Genomic DNA, 17,431 nt, shown 5'->3' with positions numbered 1-17,431 from the left:
AAGCATTTCTCCCTAACGCAACACATTTTTGCATGTTATTTCCACTAATGTATTCATATTTTTTTAGCACTTTGCCCTAGCATATGAATTGTTGTACACATCACTTGGTTGGAGAGGCGCATTGCAAAATTCAGGGCACTGCAAATTTAGAAATTTTTTATTGTTTCCGAAAGTGCAAATCTGGTAGACTCGCCTTTAAATGTGAACTGCACCAAAATTCTCCTTGATCCCTGCCCAGCAGTCATAAGGGGCAATCTGTCAAGAGCTTGGAAGTGATTCCGGGCACCTCCAGACCATTTTTTTTAAAAAAACTGGGCATTCACCCTAATTTGCTTGCACAAAGCTTACACAAATGTGAGATGATTCCTGATCTTTACTGAGCATTTGTTCTGATTTGCTTGGGGTGAGGTTTACACACCACGGCAAACCATAGTGAATGGATTTTCATGAATGTGCCAATCTCATCCACTTTGCTCCCTCTTTACTATACGTGGCAGAAACAAACCACAATACCTGGTTGGATATTATCTCAATATAGCTAAGGCTTGTTCTTGGCTTACTGATTGTGATTTGCATAAACTATGTTCTCTGGTTCAGGTGTTATGATAAGCCAGGAATTGTGGTTTGTTCATCTCACATATTAGTGGGCAGTATCTGTGTGTTCATGGTAAATCATTCAGTGTGGCATTCATCATCGCATGCAAACTAGGCCACTGAGAGGTAAAGCCTGTTTCAGGCCCAGCAAAAAGCAAACCAGCCACATTCATGCATGAATGGGAAAAGGAGTTTGCACTACCATTTTTTGAGATACTAATTCTACTGTTGCTTTTAAACATCCGGCTTTACAACAAATTCTTTGGGGCTTTTTCGAGAAGTCCCAATATTGGATGTTTCAACACTCTCCCCAATGAGTTGAACATGCACAGAAAGATGGTTACACATGCTATAGAGTATATTTTGCGGCATTTTGTGGATTAGTGTTTTCTCAGGCTAAAAACCAATGCCTATAATTATGCAACACACCTGTTGCTGTCGGTGCATTTCCATGGAAACCAGACACAAAGCCTTGGCATCTCGTGTTTAATTATATAGATGGAAACATATAGATCTCAAAATCTCAAAATCTTTGTATATTATGTAAGATCTTTAAGGTTACAAACTAACAAAGCAATCTTAAGCGGGGTGTGGGAATGGTAGATGACCCACTACTTTCTAAGCCCTGGCTGGGACAGGAGGAATTTATTCTTCTCCCACTGAAGCCAATGCTAGTTGTATTAAACCTGTGCAATCCTTGTTGTATTAAACTTAGCACAGTAAAAACAAAACTTTAATACAAAATAATAGAAGGGCTGTAGTTTTGCATGCATCAGATCCCGGGTTATCTGCAACATTCTCCAAGTAGGACTGGGAGTGTAAATCCTGGAGAGCAGCTGCCAGGGAGAGTGGACTGTGCAGAGCTAGATGGACCAATGAGCTGACCTCCTATGTTTCTACTAAGAAAAGGACATTGACTATCTGTGAACATTTGCAAACTGGTTGTAGTTTGGTTGCCCAACTCAGTTACAGAATTGCACATCTCAGGTAACTAAAGGTGTAGGTAAAATGTTTTGGAAGTGTATTATAGAGAGCCTTGTTTGACTGCATACAGCAATCCATCTTCAGAGAAGCAATCTCGATGTCTTCAGAACAGAACAGCATTAGCATCAGGGAATCTGACATGAAGAAGAGCAGTAGCTGTGAAATAAATAATCATGGCAGGCCCCCAAAGATACGGTTTAATGTTCTTCAACTCAACAAGTCCAGATTTAGAGGTTTCGATAATCCTTTCATGTAATTAGAATGTCCCCTCCACCGTTACAAACTATTCTTTTGAAAATCATTCTTCTTTTTTCCTAGAATTACCGTATTTATTTATTTGTCTTCACTAGCTCATATAACAGGAAAATGTCTCAAAACAGCACCTTCAAACTTTTCACACTGCTGTCAGTCAAAGGTAATTCCGCTAGCAATCATATTAAGTAAAGCAAATCATAGCGTCTAGTTGTAGGTCTATTAAATCCATCATATAATCAGTAAAGAAGGTCCACTATCTGGTTTGAGGTCCAGCCTCAATACACCATTGTGTCCAATCCCTTGCTTCACAAAGTGGGGCTGCTGTTGAATTGAATGGGGCCTAACCCGAGTACTGTGGCATTGACTCTGGGAAACAATTATGAGTCAGATCCTTACAAGCATCAAATCAGAACCAATCCCATATTTAAACAATTACATTCTCCCTCCTTGTGAGCCCTTCTTCAATTGCATCCAGCTTTAACATAATATTCCTTTACTCACCAGAAGGCATCTACAAGCAATCCATCATAAAGCCAGGCCAATACACTTTTCTGCCCATGGCAAAGGACAATATGGTACCGTCTCATTCAACATATAGAATCCAACTGGACTGCCAGGAGACTCTAAGTTCAACACTGGTGATTTGACAGTGTCTTCCATCTGGAGACAAGAGGCCAGCTTAGGAGTAAATACTTAGGAGTTGCAGCTCCACACCCCAGTCATTTTCAGGAGGCTGCCTAATTCTGGTCCTATCTGCTCCATACATTTCCTTGGGAAATGTAACAAACAACACTCAGCAACCTTAACAAACGGCAGTTCCCAGTATTCTTTGGGGGACACCATAGCTGTTTAAACTGCTTTAGTGTAGATGGGGACTCTGCCTGGTAGTAAGGCCAGAGCCATGGGGAATTGTAAGCAAAGAATGCTGAACATTAAACCAAAGGATAATGCCAATTAAACCTTGGCCAAACTAAAAGAGCCACATTCAGATGGAGGATAAAATTAGGTAGCTATCTGCCAACACTCATCTCAGTTGAGGAGGGGTCATAGCTGAATGTCAGAGCACATGCAGGAGGTTCCCTGTTCACTTAAAAGGGTCTCCAGTTTTAAATAGTCTCTCCGCCTAAAAGGATTGGGGAAAGGGTTGCTTGGAAGCTATTGCCAGGCTGACTGAAAAATACAAGGCTAGAAGAACCAATAGTCTCACCAGGAATAAAGCAGTTTCATGTTTTCTAAATTGTTTTCCAGTTATAAAATGTCACATACATTTGTGAAGAAAATATAGAAGTATTCACCATGGAACATTTCATTCCTTACAATCTGCATGTAAAACCACGTCTTCTGCAAAGCAAGCCACTTAGTTGAGCCAACAGTGATGAATCACCAGATTTTTCAGTGGTGTTTCATTTTTACCACCAGAAGAGCAACATCAACAAAATCTGTGCAATTTTCAAAGTTTCAGCAAAATATCCCATTTCAACAGACTACACCATCTTCAAATATAATTAAATGTGAGTCATTGCAGATCATGGCCTTGCAAGATGACCAAGCTGTGTGGAATCATTCGACTGCTTTTATGTGGGAAGTAGCAACCCCATCATGCTCAGCTGAAGGTGTGAACAGAGCCTGCATACATATAAGCTGCTTGTTCATGGGCTCTGCATGTTCAATTGATGGAAAACCCAGTTCATGTTTGTTTTTGTAGCTGGAAGGACAAGGGAGCAGCAACAAAACTCCCTTTACTCAAAGGAGGAGGTTTTCCTAAATATAAGCGCACCATGATCCTAAACGTGTTCGTAACAGCATAAGTCACATTCAAATCAGTCATGTTTCTTTCCATTTAAACATGCTTCAGAATCCAATGGAAACATTTTAAAAAGCATAATCAGCCCAATATATGTAGAGTTGTAAGGAAGGTTTCAGGAGATATAAATTAGTAAACAGAGGACAAGAACGCAATCAGAGAACTCACTTTTGCATTGTGTGGGTGCAACCATCGAACACTTTCATTTGCCCAAATCTGCCCACGCAATCCCAATGATTCTGTCTCCTCGTGTTGGACCAGCGTTCCTGTTAACCCCAGCATATGGCTTCCCAAGAGGAATCATGACCTTATCCTGCTCCTTCCATACGTTGCATTATATATTTTAACTCTCACCTCTTGCTCACACAGAAGCCCCCTCTCAGAGTAAAACGTACCAAATTCAAAGATCTCACCAGGGCAGAGCATATGGAGAAATAGGCCATCTGGCAATTAAAATGCGTGAGAAAAATTAAGGAGCACGACACAAAAGATGATAGCGAAGATAGCATTCACTGCTTTCCATTAGCGAATGGGTTAAGCGGAGAATTCTTACTTTTGGAAGAGAAGCTCTGGAGCCTGAACTCTGAGTGGTCATTGTCAGGACTGTAGTGATGCCCAAGGCAACTCTGGCTGGAGCAGCATCCATGTTGATCCAAAAAGAAACCCAGGACAAAATGACGATCAGCAGGCTAGGAATGTACATCTGGATTAAATAATATCCCATCTGACGCTCCAAATGAAACTTTACTTCAATGCATGTAAATTTTCCTAGAACATGAAATTGCTTTTATAAATCATTTTTGTACATTTTAATCTTCTTTTATTATGAGCATAAATTAACTGCCTTAGGCACAGGGAGTTTTGAAATGTCTAATATTATTCCTTCCTTCCTTCCTTCCTTCACCAAGGACTTCAAAATCCTGCACAAATTCTTGTGGCTGGCATCCTATGTTGGTGGAGCTGACCTCAAGGTGCTCACTTGACATTTTATATCACTTGACGCAATTTACTGTAACACATTTTTTCCATGGGGGCGGGGATACACATTGTTTTTGCTGGATAGTCTATATATAGTTTTATTAATGTATAATGAGGGCTTTTGTTGTTTTATTCATGTTTTCAAATGGCAAACAATTTTTTACTCCTGAACAATCAGATATGAAATACTTGAATTGGGGCATTTGGCCTGATGTTTTCAGCAATGGGAGTTGCTGTATCGAATAAACAAGCTCCATTAACAAACTGGACAGTGGATTATATCTTTGACAATGGAAACTATCGAAGTCACCAATGCTTATAATTAGTAACCCGACTTGGAACATAATACTTGGCTGCATTCCAAATTCAGCAATGCTTGGAGTGAACTAGTTCACCAAACTAGTCCAAAAATTTATGAACTACACCTGAAAGTAGTTTCCCCAACTGCAGGGTGTACAAAAACTGAATTAAAAATTAATTTTAGAGTAGAACTTTGAATGAGTTCTAGTTCTTCTTCTTGTCTGTTCCCTAGCCCAACCCCAGCAGGAGACCTGGCTTCTTAGCTTTTTCTTTTTTTAAAAAATAGATATGTGAACTGAACATTTATAATGAAACTTAGAAAGCAAAATGTGACGGCATCTTTCTAAGGCTTATTAGGCAGATACGGAGGCACTGCTGTAGTTAATGGTGCTTAGTCACTTAATCACTGTGGTAAAACAACCAGAAGGAAGGAATGTGAGGTAATTCAATTATCTTCTCAACTGAAGAGATTTGCTTTCTTCCAACAGGAACAGCATTCAGATAGAAGTAGAGGTACTGGAACAAAGCACACGATGGCTTGTGCCGTGTGACTGGCACAAATTAAACAGAGTAAACTTTTTTTGAGTATGGAAATACAATTTTGGTAAAAGCTTCCACCTGATGACATTCTGGTACGCAGGCTGAGACCCTATCTGCCTGCGGACTGCCTCGCCAGAGTGGTGCATGCTCTGGTTATCTCCCACTTGGATTACTGCAATGCGCCCTACCTGGGGCTACCTTTGAAGGTGACCTGGAAACTACAACTAATCCAGAACGCGGCAGCTAGACTGGTGACTGGGAGCGGCCGCAGAGACCACATAACACCGGTCTTGAAAGACCTACATTGGCTCCCAGTACGTTTCCGAGCACAATTCAAAGTGTTGGTGCTGACCTTTAAAGCCCTAAATGGCCTTGGTCCAGTATATCTGAAGGAGCGTCTCCACCCCCATCGTTCTACCCGGATACTGAGGTCCAGCACCGAGGGCCTTCTGGCGGTTCCCTCACTGCAAGAAGCCAAGTTACAGGGAACCAGGCAGAGGGCCTTCCTGGTAGTGGTGCCTTCCCTGTGGAACACCCTCCCACCAGATGTCAAAGAGAACAACAACTACCAGGCTTTTAGAAGACATCTGAAGGCAGCCCTGTTTCGGGAAGCTTTTAATGTTTGATGTATTATAGTATTTTAATATTCTTTTGGAAGCCGCCCAGAGTAGCTGGGGAGGCCCAGCCAGATGGGCGAGGTATAAATAATAAATTATATTATTATTATTATTATTATTATTATTATTATTATTATTATTATTATTATTATGTCTGTCAGGCAACTTAATGCTTGTGTGCTGCCTCTTATTAACTTTTGAGCACAGAAGCTTGCAAACAGTCTGAATGCTGATAATGTTGTCAGGGATGAACTTGAACTGAGCTAGTTCGTTTTGTATAAGAGGAACAAGCTCCTATTTGGATGGGATTAATTTGATCAAGAACTGCTTTTTACAACAAACTTTCCAGGCATTGCAATTGAGTGGCATTTCCCCTTAAAATGTATTTCCTGGTTCAAATTTAAAAACAACTTCTTTGTTTTCTGACCCTTTGGGGTGCAATGTAGTTCACATAATGAAATAGTAAAGAACCAGATTTCATAGAGAAATGCATACATATATTGTTGGAAGAAGATCCTTGTATGTTCTTCAGATGTCTTGGACTACAACTCTAATTGTCTCTGGCCATTGGCCATGCTGGCCATTGTCTCTGGCCATCTGGCAATTGTCTCTGGCCATTGGCCATGCTGGCTGGGGCTGATGGGAGTCATAGTCCAAAACCTGGGGGACACCAACTTGGGGAAGGCTGTATAAAATGCATTTCTCGCCCTGCCACACCCAGGTTATATTTTACCCCTCTCACCCCATTTCCTATCATCTGCAGAAGTTAACTGTTAAAACAGTAAGCAAATGCTCACCAGTATTGTAATGTTTTGTGCAATAGCCAAGTTCTTTTTCTTCTTTCAAAATAAACTGTGGCAGAGTTAAGCCTTCTGCTACCTGCACTGGACCATCACTCATCCACTCAAATATCAGGTCATTCATAGTGTAGCCAACTAAAATAAACAAATTATCTTTGATTAGATAATATCGGAGTAGCACAGTCTAAAGGCAAGAGAGACAAATTATGGCAGTAAAAGCACTCTTGGTTTTCAGTGGGAAAACATCAATGGCAGATACACTAAATTAACTCCTAAACAGCACTATAATCACTACCTTTCTCACAAAGTGACATGATAACAATGACTGTACACCTGCAGGATAAATAAGGGAAACACACAAAGATACCTATGATAAGACCATGTTTGAGGGAATCTATCATTCTAGAAGCCTTGTACCTTGTGTTGCTCTATAATTCTAAGAAACCAAAAAATCAGTGTAGTGGTTAAAATCAATGACGTTTTGAAAGGTTAGTCTACCATATTGATTCCAAATGGCATCCAATTGTATCCAAATATAGACAAAATCCTGCCCCTTGATCTCAGGAACCACCATACAAAATTTGGTTACAATATTTCAAGAGGTGTCCAAGTGCACGGCGAACAAACAGCTTTCCAAAATATATACAGAGGGCCCACAACCTATGAGTAATTTATTTACACAATGGCAGCTTTGCACCAGTAGAAGGAAAAATAAGTAAGTAAGTAAGTAAGTAAGTAAGTAAATAAATAAATAAATAAATAAATGTAGAGCCCAGAGAATGGTGGGGGGAGTCTGGGATGGCCACCGTCTTCCACTGAGCATGCAGTTTTGGGAGGGACACACATTGAGTAGGGAGGGAGGGAGGGAGGGAGGGGATACCCGCCTAGCCAGCCAGATCAACTGAAACAACCCTAACGATCAAGGGGGTGAAAAATGTCACAGCCAGATCGCCCTCACATCCAATGCTTCACTCATCCCTTCCTCTCCAGCCTCTGTTTCTGCTGCTGATTCTGGACTGCTCTCTGCCACAATCTCTTCCTGCTCACTAAGCCCTGTTACCTCTTCAGCTTCTGACACCTCCTCCACCCAGTCTGTTCCCTCTTCTCCCTCTGACCACTTGTTGTCATCCCACCACCCATCCCCTTCTTCCCTTGGGGGTTCCTGGTGTCTCCCACCACTCCTCTAATCCAGCCAGTCCATGGCAGTAGGCTTCTGTGTTCCATCTTGTCCTTTGCTTCAGAAAACAAAATGTCTTTGGCACCCAAACAAAGTTGACCTTGCGTATGCATAGCATGTGCACTGACACCGGGAAATAACTGCACCCTGAAAAGGCACCTATGTGGACAGAGAGCAAACAAATGTGTCTAGAGGTGAGGACAAATGGCTCAGCAGAATTTGGAACACTCACCATTTGGAGAGAGGGGAAGGGAAAACCTCCCAAGGTAAGGAGCTAGCGCATTGGGCTCTGTGGTCTGAAAATACCCTTAGTGCTTAGGCTATCTAACAAGCATCATTAAAATGTGAGAGGGACAATTTAAACCTGGTTAGATGGAAGCAGCAGCAGTTATTGCAGAGTTCTGTGTCAGCAGAAAAGGCGCGCCAGCAGCATAGTGTAAGAGAACATGAGGTTGTAGCAGCATAAAAGTGACATTAAATGCTGACATTTCAAGCAGTGCAATCATACATGGACACACACACACACAAACACACGGCATCTGATTACTTACAGCTCTCTAGCTGCATTGTACATGTTTGTACATCCATTGGAAAGTTCTTCAGGTCCATGGGACACGATAAGGTTAATGTTAGCCTAAAGGAGTGCAAAAGAGATTTAATTACATTTAGTAAGCATGGAATTATAAACAAAAATGGGATTCTTTTAAATGAGCCATTGTTACATGAAAAAGATCAAAGCCTGTATCCGTCTATTAGTTCTGATGGCGAAACGAGGTCAGTATGCCAGATGTTGCTTATCTTAAGAGCTGCTCTTTCACAGACAAGTCCCTTTGAACTCCAAAAAATAGTTGTCTGCTTCCAATGTACCCTCATATATATTTTAAATGATGTGGCAAACTGAATTAAAAATCTCTTTTTTTCTGTTGCAAATTAACTATACGCCTCTCCTTGCAAATTGCATGCTAGAGCAGATTTAGATGGAAACCAATCCTACGAATGCCGTTCGCATTTTCTTGACCTCTTTTAAAAACACGCGCACATTACAGTCAAGAAACCTCTATTAAGAGTTGATCAAGAAAGAGGCACGCTATTACAAACAGAATTGTTAGTATCACACTGAGTGGATGGGGAGTAGTGAAATCAAATCTAAATTTGAGTCCAAACCTGGGCTGCACCTTTTTTATTATTATTCTTTGCCATACCAGGACAGGGACTTTCAAACTGTTCAGATTAACAAATCATTAGAAAAAAAACAGATGTAGTGTTACACTTCAGCGATCTGAAAGTCAAAGCCTTCCAGGAATGTACGAGGGTCTTATTAATGGGGATTAATGGGGATCAAGCTTGGTTACTGTAATGTCCCTAGAGTTGGATTCCTGGTCTTCAGTGAGGAGGACAAGGGCATTGAAACAGATGGACCTAGAAGTACATCAACCCAATGAGCCATTGGGTTGCCTGTACCCCAGCCTATGGATGCGGTGTTGCTCTTTTCAGACTCAGAGGACCCCATCACAAGTCTTCTGTGCTCTGTTGCAGTAGGAAAGTGATAGCGTGTTAGGGCCCTTTAACTGAAAGGCACCCTCTAGTGAGGGAGGGGTGATCAGCAGGGATGCATATGCTGCTGCTAGATAGGCTGCTCACTGGAAGGACAGATCCTGAAGCTGAGGCTCCAATACTTTGGCCACCTCATGAGAAGAGAGGACTCCCTGGAAAAGACCCTGATGTTGGGAAAGATGGAGGGCACAAGGAGAAGGGAAGAGCAGAGGACAAGATGGTTGGACAGTGTTCTCGAAGCTACCAGCATGAGTTTGGCCAAACTGCGGGAAGACAGGAGTGCCTGGCGTGCTCTGGTCCATGGGGTCACAAAGAGTCGGACACGACTAAATGACTAAACAACAACAACAAGAAGAAAATAGGCTGCTAGTCTGATGCTCAGTATGAAGCAACATCTGAGCCCTGCCCTACATCCATTCAGATCTTGGCCTTGCAGTAGGTCATGCCGTGCCTGAGGTCAGTGCCCGTCTCAGAACAGCTATTTGGAAGTGAGACCCACAATGTTTAGTGGGGCTTACTCAGGCAGGTTGGCAAACTTATGCATACTTACTTGAGGCTCTTCCCCACTATATGCAGTGAGATTTACTTCTGAGTAAATATGCAAAGGATTACACTGCACATCCAGTAAAATAATTGAAAATTTACACAAACCAAATGCTGGGGGGAGGAGGAGAGTTTACAGATTATTGTACAGAAATAATAATTCACTTAAATGGTGGGGAAAACTACATACCATGTTCCTCTGTTTGCATGTCTTAGAATTCAGTTTATCTATGGAACAGCAGATGAGCTCATCATGGCAAAGGCTAGCTATTTTTCAATATTAAGAATTAGTGTGGAATATACAGTGACCTTTCTTACCTGTCAGACATTTCTATTGCATGTAATAGATGTGCCATTCGTGTTACATATGTTTTATTTGTGAGGGAGATTGTACTACTACTACTACTACTACAATAATAATTTATTTATACTCCGCCCATCTGGCTAGGTTTCCCCAGCCACTCTGGGCTGCTTTCAACAAAGATTAAAAATACATCAAAATGTCACACATTAAAAACTTCCCTGAACAGGGCTGCCTTCAGATGTTTTCTAAATGTCAGGTAGTTGTTTACCTCTTTGACATCTGGTGGGAGGGCGTTCTACAGGCCGGGCGCCACTACCGAGAAGGCCCAAAATGAAATATTGTTGAAGGTAAAAAAGAATTTTTCTGACATGCTTTATGAGTAATTGCCACCCAACTTGGAAGATATCTCGACTTAGTTTTTCTCATGGTTTTGTAGCATAGGTCAAAAGCAAAATATCCTTTAGACAGGTTTGCACTGACAAACTGAACTAAAAAAAGCAGGGATATTCCACTGTGAGATGGATATCTTTCCTTAGGCAGATATTTATTCAACAGATGAGAGACAGCTCTCCTCATGGGGAAAGCCCTTTGCTAGGCTATCCCTTCTCAGTGAAACACATGGGAGAAAGTTCAGCAATCTCTAAGGAATGAGCACTTGTCTGAAACATAAATTCACTCAGCCCAATTCAGTGCTTGACAAAACATCCACACATTTATAATGAAGGTCTCTCAGCATTAACAATGTTGGATGAGCAATAATATTCAGGATCATTTGCAAATCCACTTATCTGTGGATTTTCCTCCTTATTGCAGCTTATTTCATAACATCTGACTTCCTAACATAAAAAGCTTGCTCTGCTAAAAGATGATCCTTCCAGATGCTGCATATTTCAACAAAAGTAATAATTGCCCTCCAAACAAATGGTGCCGCAGCTAGGGTAAGCTAAAAAGAACAGAGAAAAAGAAAGTGCAAGTGAATCTATGGGTGCTTGCAGACTGTCTCTATATCTGGCTAGAATTCAATCACATATGGACAAATTCAGGTTGCACAATTCTAGTTGAATTGGAAGGTCTTGTGCAACAGACCTGGTTCCCTAAAACCTAGTTTCTTTATTTTGCAATAAAGGAAGTCATAGGGAAATGCACTGGAAGGTGTGGGATAATACTGGCTTTGACATAATGTCATCTGAGCTTGGTGCAAACAAATCAGAATGAATCCTCAATAAACAGGTCTTCCAGAACAGGTTCAGTTTGATGTATTGTGGGTGATTTTCTAGCCGTGAGATTGAATAAGAACTTCAGAAATGAGAAGCTTAGTACAGTGGTACCTTGGGTTTCATATGCTTCAGGTTACATATGCTTCAGGTTACAGACTCTGCTAACCCAGAAATATTACCTCGGGTTAAGAACTTTGCTTCAGGATAAGAACAAAAATGGTGCTCCAGCGGCGCAGCAGCAGTGGGAGTTCCCATTAGCTAAAGTGGTGCTTCAGGTTAAGAACAGTTTCAGGTTAAGAACGGACCTCCAGAACGAATTAAGTACTTAACCCGAGGTACCACTGTACTAAGGAACTGCAGCACATGGGGACAAACAAGTAAAGGTTATTCTGTGTGGAAAACAGAAAAACCAGGGTGAGAAGCACTTTAAAGCCTAGCCAGAAAGGAGGTAACACAGAGCCCTTGAGTTTACAAAAAATAAGTGAAAAATAGTAATGTCTAAATAAAATTAAACCATTTAACGGACTAAAATGCAACACAGAGAGAACTAGCACGTTGTCAAGCACCAAACATCCCGCTGGCTCTTAAAAGAGAAATGGTAACACCTTTAGAATGAATGTATTTTTCTTTGCAAGATAACATGTTCAGCAGCCAAGACAGTGGGCTGTTGGGATAGCAACCACAACTCTCCCTCTTCACTTGCCTCAACAGGTTTTCTTCCCATCTGCTTGGAACAGTTTTCAGATTTGTGTCTCCTATAGGCAACTATACTGCAGGTAGGTGAGACCTGCCATTAGATGACGACTGCCTCTTTTTCTTGCTGTTGCAGCCCATGGGGAAGGGATATAGCTCAGTGGTAGACCACTTACTTTGTATGCAGAGGGTCTCAGGTTTGATCTCCAGGGAGAGACTCCCTGCCTGAAATCCCAGAAAAGCTCAATGCCAGCGAGTATAGACAGCACTGAGCTTGATGGACTAAATTTGAGTCATTCCTATTCTCCTGGAGCAGCATTCATCAACCTGGTATCACCTAGATTGCAGCTCCCATCAGCTCTGACCATTGGCCATGCTGTCTGGGGCAACAGGCAGAAGTTCTTTTGTTTAAAGTTCAATATATTTTACACATCATCATCATAACTATATATTTATTTATACCCCGCTCTTTATCCTGACAGGGACTTCAAGGTGGCAAGAGACATTGAAACAGTGCTGAGTTCAATGGAGTTTTCTTTCAGGGAAAAAAAAATGTTTCCAAATTCCAACATGCCCACCATCAGAGCACATTTACGCTATGACTTGTCATCGGATCCTGATAAATTGAGTATTATGCTACAGTATTTACTGCTTCTCTTTGGGGAGATATACATGGATCAGCACAGCTGCCTCCCATGGGCACTCCTTGGGAGTGTGATTATGGAGCTATTATGAAAAGCTCCTTTATCATTTACTGGTTTATACACTTTATTCCTAACATATAGAAAATAAAGTTCGCTTTTATTTAATTAATGCAGGAATGCCTTCTCCCCAGTGCAACGGAGTGCTTTATAAACTTAGAAACAAATTCAACAGTCACCCTACTATTACACAGAGGCTCATTTGAACGAGATTGCACTTGATGCCTCATAAATATTGATGTTTCTGAGAATGTTCCCTCAAACACAGAGCAATGTTCATACAGCTTCACTTCACTTTGCATAGCACATAATGGAGCGGTGGCAAAAACAGAAAGCGGGGCTCTTTTCTTTTTAAAAGTGTAATAAAATATGCTGTAATGAGTCACTGCATGCGGTATGTCAAAGGAATGTAGCATCTATCTATCTATATCATCTATATCTATATCTATATCTATATCTATATCTATCTATATCATCTATATCTATATCTATATCTATATCTATATCTATATCTATATCTATATCTATATCTATATCTATATCTCTATCTCTATCATCTATCTATCTATCTTCCATTATCCCTTCAGAAAATCCATGAAATTAAATTCAAATATGGTTGTGGTTAGTAGTTAAAACTAATATAAGCTGTTTCTGCTTTAAGGTTTTACATTTTGATTTTGTTTTATTGCCTTAGTGCATCTCAGGATAAACACTGGACATTTGCCTTCTCTTTACAATAGCCAGCAATTTCAAAACTGAAAGTGCAAACAATATATCTATGTTCAATGAAATGTGGATCACACTTCTGACTTTTATGCTACATGTATGCAACCTTTTCCAGCAACAAAATGGCTGGGAATCTCCTGCCTATTCAGAAGGTCAATTTGTGAATTGGACCCAGTAGCCACGACCTCTAAGCTCAGCCACATGTTTCCTTTCAACAAAGACCATGGCTGCCATGCCAGTTCCAGGTTTCCCCATACAAAACTTACAGACTTGTAATATGTAGTATGGTGTTTGTCACTCTGATGGGTGGAACCAGTTTGATACATTATGCTGCCTGAGGCAAAGAATAAGATGCTGCTGCCTTCACCTTCCATGTACAAGAGGCCAGTGATAGGATATCATCCTTCACTGCACCTTAGGCAGCAGGCTAGTTTAAGGAGTCCAGGACAGGTCATTTGCCTGCAAAACTCTGCCATCTAACAGAGGAAAGCAGCTTGGGGGCTGCCACCATTTCCCACCAAAATTTACTCTCTCACTGTCTAATAGTAGAGCCAGTGCTGATGATAGGAAGACTATGTCTGTGAGTAGAGGGAAGGGTGGTAGAGAACAAAGAAGCCTCAAGGGTGCTGCATGTCTGCATTATCTGTATTAATGTAGTAATTGGGCCATTATGGAATTAAATTCAGAACCTCTTATATTATGAGTTGGAACATGGCTGCACCTTGAAACTCTTTTGTCACTTCCTTTCAGTTTCTGTCTGGCATTATTCCAGCAACAAACCACTTATTGTTGGTGTGTGGGCTTAACATACACATAAAGTGAGTAGGAGTTTTATTTAGGTTATGATACAAAAGCAATGACAGGCAACCCTCTATAAAAATGAAAGCCATAGCAGCACCCTTCAAGCTGGTTTGACAATGAATCTTATTTACACATCAGTGGAAGACCAAGGTCCTGTAAATAACTGGAGAATAAGGGAACAGCCTTCAGTTATCTCACCTAATATGGGGATTGGGAAGGATGCTTTCCTTTTATGGTGCCCTAAGCACTGATGCAAGAGGGACGTGGGTGGCACTGTGGTCTAAACCACCAAGTCTATGGCTTGCCAATCAGAAGGTCGGTGGCTCAAATCCCCGTGATGGGGTGAGCTCCCGTTGCTCGGTCCCTGCTCCTGCCAACCTAGCAGTTCAAAAGCACATCAAAGTGCAAGTAGATAAATGGCTACTGCTCTAGCAGGAAGGTAAACGGCATTTCCGTGCGCTGCTCTGGTTTGCCAGAAGTGGCTTAGTCATGCTGGCCGCATGACCCAGAAGCTGTCTGCAGACAAATGCCGGCTCCTTCAGCTTATAGAGCAAGATGAGCGCGCAACCCCAGAGTCGGTCATGACTGGACCTTACAGTCAGGGGTACCTTTACTTTTACCTTTAAGCACTGATGCTACTTTGCAGCCTGAGAACAAGTTAATTCACATGTTTTGCCTTAGCCCTTCTTCAAGAGCCGCTCAAGAGATTCTGCTGCCTGAGGCAAAGGACAAAACGCACATGCATACACATACTGATGGCAATAGAACTGGCCCTTGAATCTGACTTCAGCACTAGCTATGGGACAGCGTCTTCCACTGCACTTGAGACAGCAAACAAGCTTGCAGGGCTAGCTCTAGCCAACTTTTATCTCACATACTTTAAAATAGTTCAACACTCTTCTTGCCTCTCCTTCTCTACACTTTGTTGGTTAAATAAATGACTCTTCTGCAAGTCCTCATAAGAATCTACCATTAGCATCTCTCTGTAGCTCTCTAAAATATTTTCAGTTTGTCATTATCTTCATGGAAGTCTGGTACCACACAATATCATTAAAAAGGAAATATCCTATGTATGGAGCAGAGCTATGTTATTACTGCTCTCCAAAACAGAAATAATTTGCTTCGGTTTGTTTAAGTCTCATGGCACTTATTTACAAATCAGACTAATGGGAACATTTGTTGTTGCATTTTAAATCTACCATTGGCTATGCTGCCAAAAGGAATATTTTGCATAGGACACGGATCACCAGAAGTTACTACCAGTTCATGCCAGATGCAAACCATTGTCGGTTAGACTTTTATGTACACAGATGTGTACTTTGGCCTGTATCCAGTAAGCATTCTCCAAAAAGCCTATTAATACTGATTTCCATAAGAAACTGTCTGCCAATTTTTTAAAAAAAATCTTTCCAGCCAAGAATAGTGCTCTCTACATACAAAATTATATATGGGCTCTGCCAACATATCTCCTATTTTTAATTAAATATAGCATGCTCATTTTTTGATAGAAACGAAGCCACCGAGTGAGGAAGGATTTAAAGCAAAGGCATTTTGAGTTTCAAAAGAAAAGCTGTTACTTTCAGGATATTTAAATCATTTTCTGCTGCTTTGCAACATGAAGTGTGACTTCAAAATATTGCGGGCAAAATTCCGGTTCTTTGATGGTATGCCTGATAGCTCCAATTCTGTAATGCACAGTCAGTTTTCTGGGATCTCTGCATATAAACCTAGCAATGTTGCAGGATCCATATGTGAGTCAGTTATCAAAAGTAGTTATCCCTGCTCTCATGTGCTTCTTGTCTTTTCCTATTGATTACTGTTTAAAGTAGCAATTGGAGCCAAAAGGTTGGTCAGATAAATGTCCTGCAATGCTCCAGTGCTGAGTTTGGCATGGTACTCTTCACAATAACAGGGCCAGCAGGAGGGTCAGTGCTCAACAGATGGGGCAGAACTGACCTCTGGTTGTGAGCAGGACTTATATTCCATATTCTGGCCTAAGGCACTATTTCTGCCATTGTATAGGCCTAAAGGGCTATACTTGTCACCAGAGGGCTCTGCAATAAGAGCTCTATGAGCTTTTGGTTGGGAGTTGGGGGAGCCAAATCAAGCACTAGGCTGACTAGCCCCCATCACAGGCAGGGACTTGGCTATCACCCTGTGGCACCTGTCCTGTCACCTCAAGTGAGAGAGCGCTGTGATGATAAAAAGATACAATGGCAAGGTGTGGTGCTGGCTTTTATACATACATGTCCACCCCCAATGACTTGTGTGAAGATGCTATGTGCATCCAAGTACTAGCAACACTGTCTGACTTTGGTGATCCTAGACTTGATGGCCAGCAGCTGAATGTGTGAACACACTGTACAAAAAGTTGTGTTCAATAGAGTGTAAGTTCTAGCTAAGGTGTTTGACGCATTTGCGCATGCAAGTCATCACTTGATGTTACAGTCATCAAGTGACGAACTTGCATGTGTGAATTGGCCCCAAGTACTCAGTAATCAAGTGTACAAAAAGGATGTGATGCACGTGTGAACCATTCCTGTGACATCTAGCAAAAGCGCTTTAACTCTGTTGAGGCAGGCTCCATCAATTAGCATTTTCTGTATTTTCTTATTCTTCGAGCCCACTTTCATTATTCCGGGAGGCTATTTCAAGCCTCAGTGGAATGCTTTACATTTTTAAAAAGTCATTCCAAAGAACAAGGAATTTCATACAATTTTGCCTGAGGATAATTGAATCATTTTTCTTGTGCTGGGCTTAGAAAAATGAAATCGAGAAAGGAACGTTCCCCTGAGAAGGCAAGATCTGTGTTGCCTTCTAAAGAAAAAAGGCAACCTGTCAAT

At 41.3% G+C, this 17,431-nt stretch overlaps 1 protein-coding gene across 13 annotated transcripts in view; it reads right to left on the bottom strand.

Annotated features, from left to right (window-relative positions):
* The window catches only part of GLRA2 (glycine receptor alpha 2), a 123,474-nt gene that overhangs the window by 59,020 nt on the left and 47,023 nt on the right, over nt 1-17,431 (bottom strand). For 12 of the 13 annotated variants that reach the window (XM_081197088.1, XM_081197083.1, XM_081197091.1 and 9 more), the window contains 3 exons: nt 8,601-8,683; nt 6,870-7,007; nt 4,191-4,405 (listed from right to left, as the gene is read on the bottom strand). In XM_081197088.1, coding sequence (XP_081053214.1) covers nt 4,191-4,405; nt 6,870-7,007; nt 8,601-8,683 — 436 coding nt within the window. The remainder of the gene's footprint in view (nt 1-4,190; nt 4,406-6,869; nt 7,008-8,600; nt 8,684-17,431) is intronic. The other variant, XM_081197092.1, reaches the window with a different exon arrangement.

This window comes from Podarcis bocagei (genome assembly GCF_964188305.1).
Source record: "Podarcis bocagei genome assembly, chromosome: 6".
Classification (NCBI taxonomy): domain Eukaryota; kingdom Metazoa; phylum Chordata; class Lepidosauria; order Squamata; family Lacertidae; genus Podarcis; species Podarcis bocagei.
The sequence above is the reverse complement of the archived record's forward strand: the minus strand, read 5'-3'. Positions and strand labels throughout refer to the sequence as shown.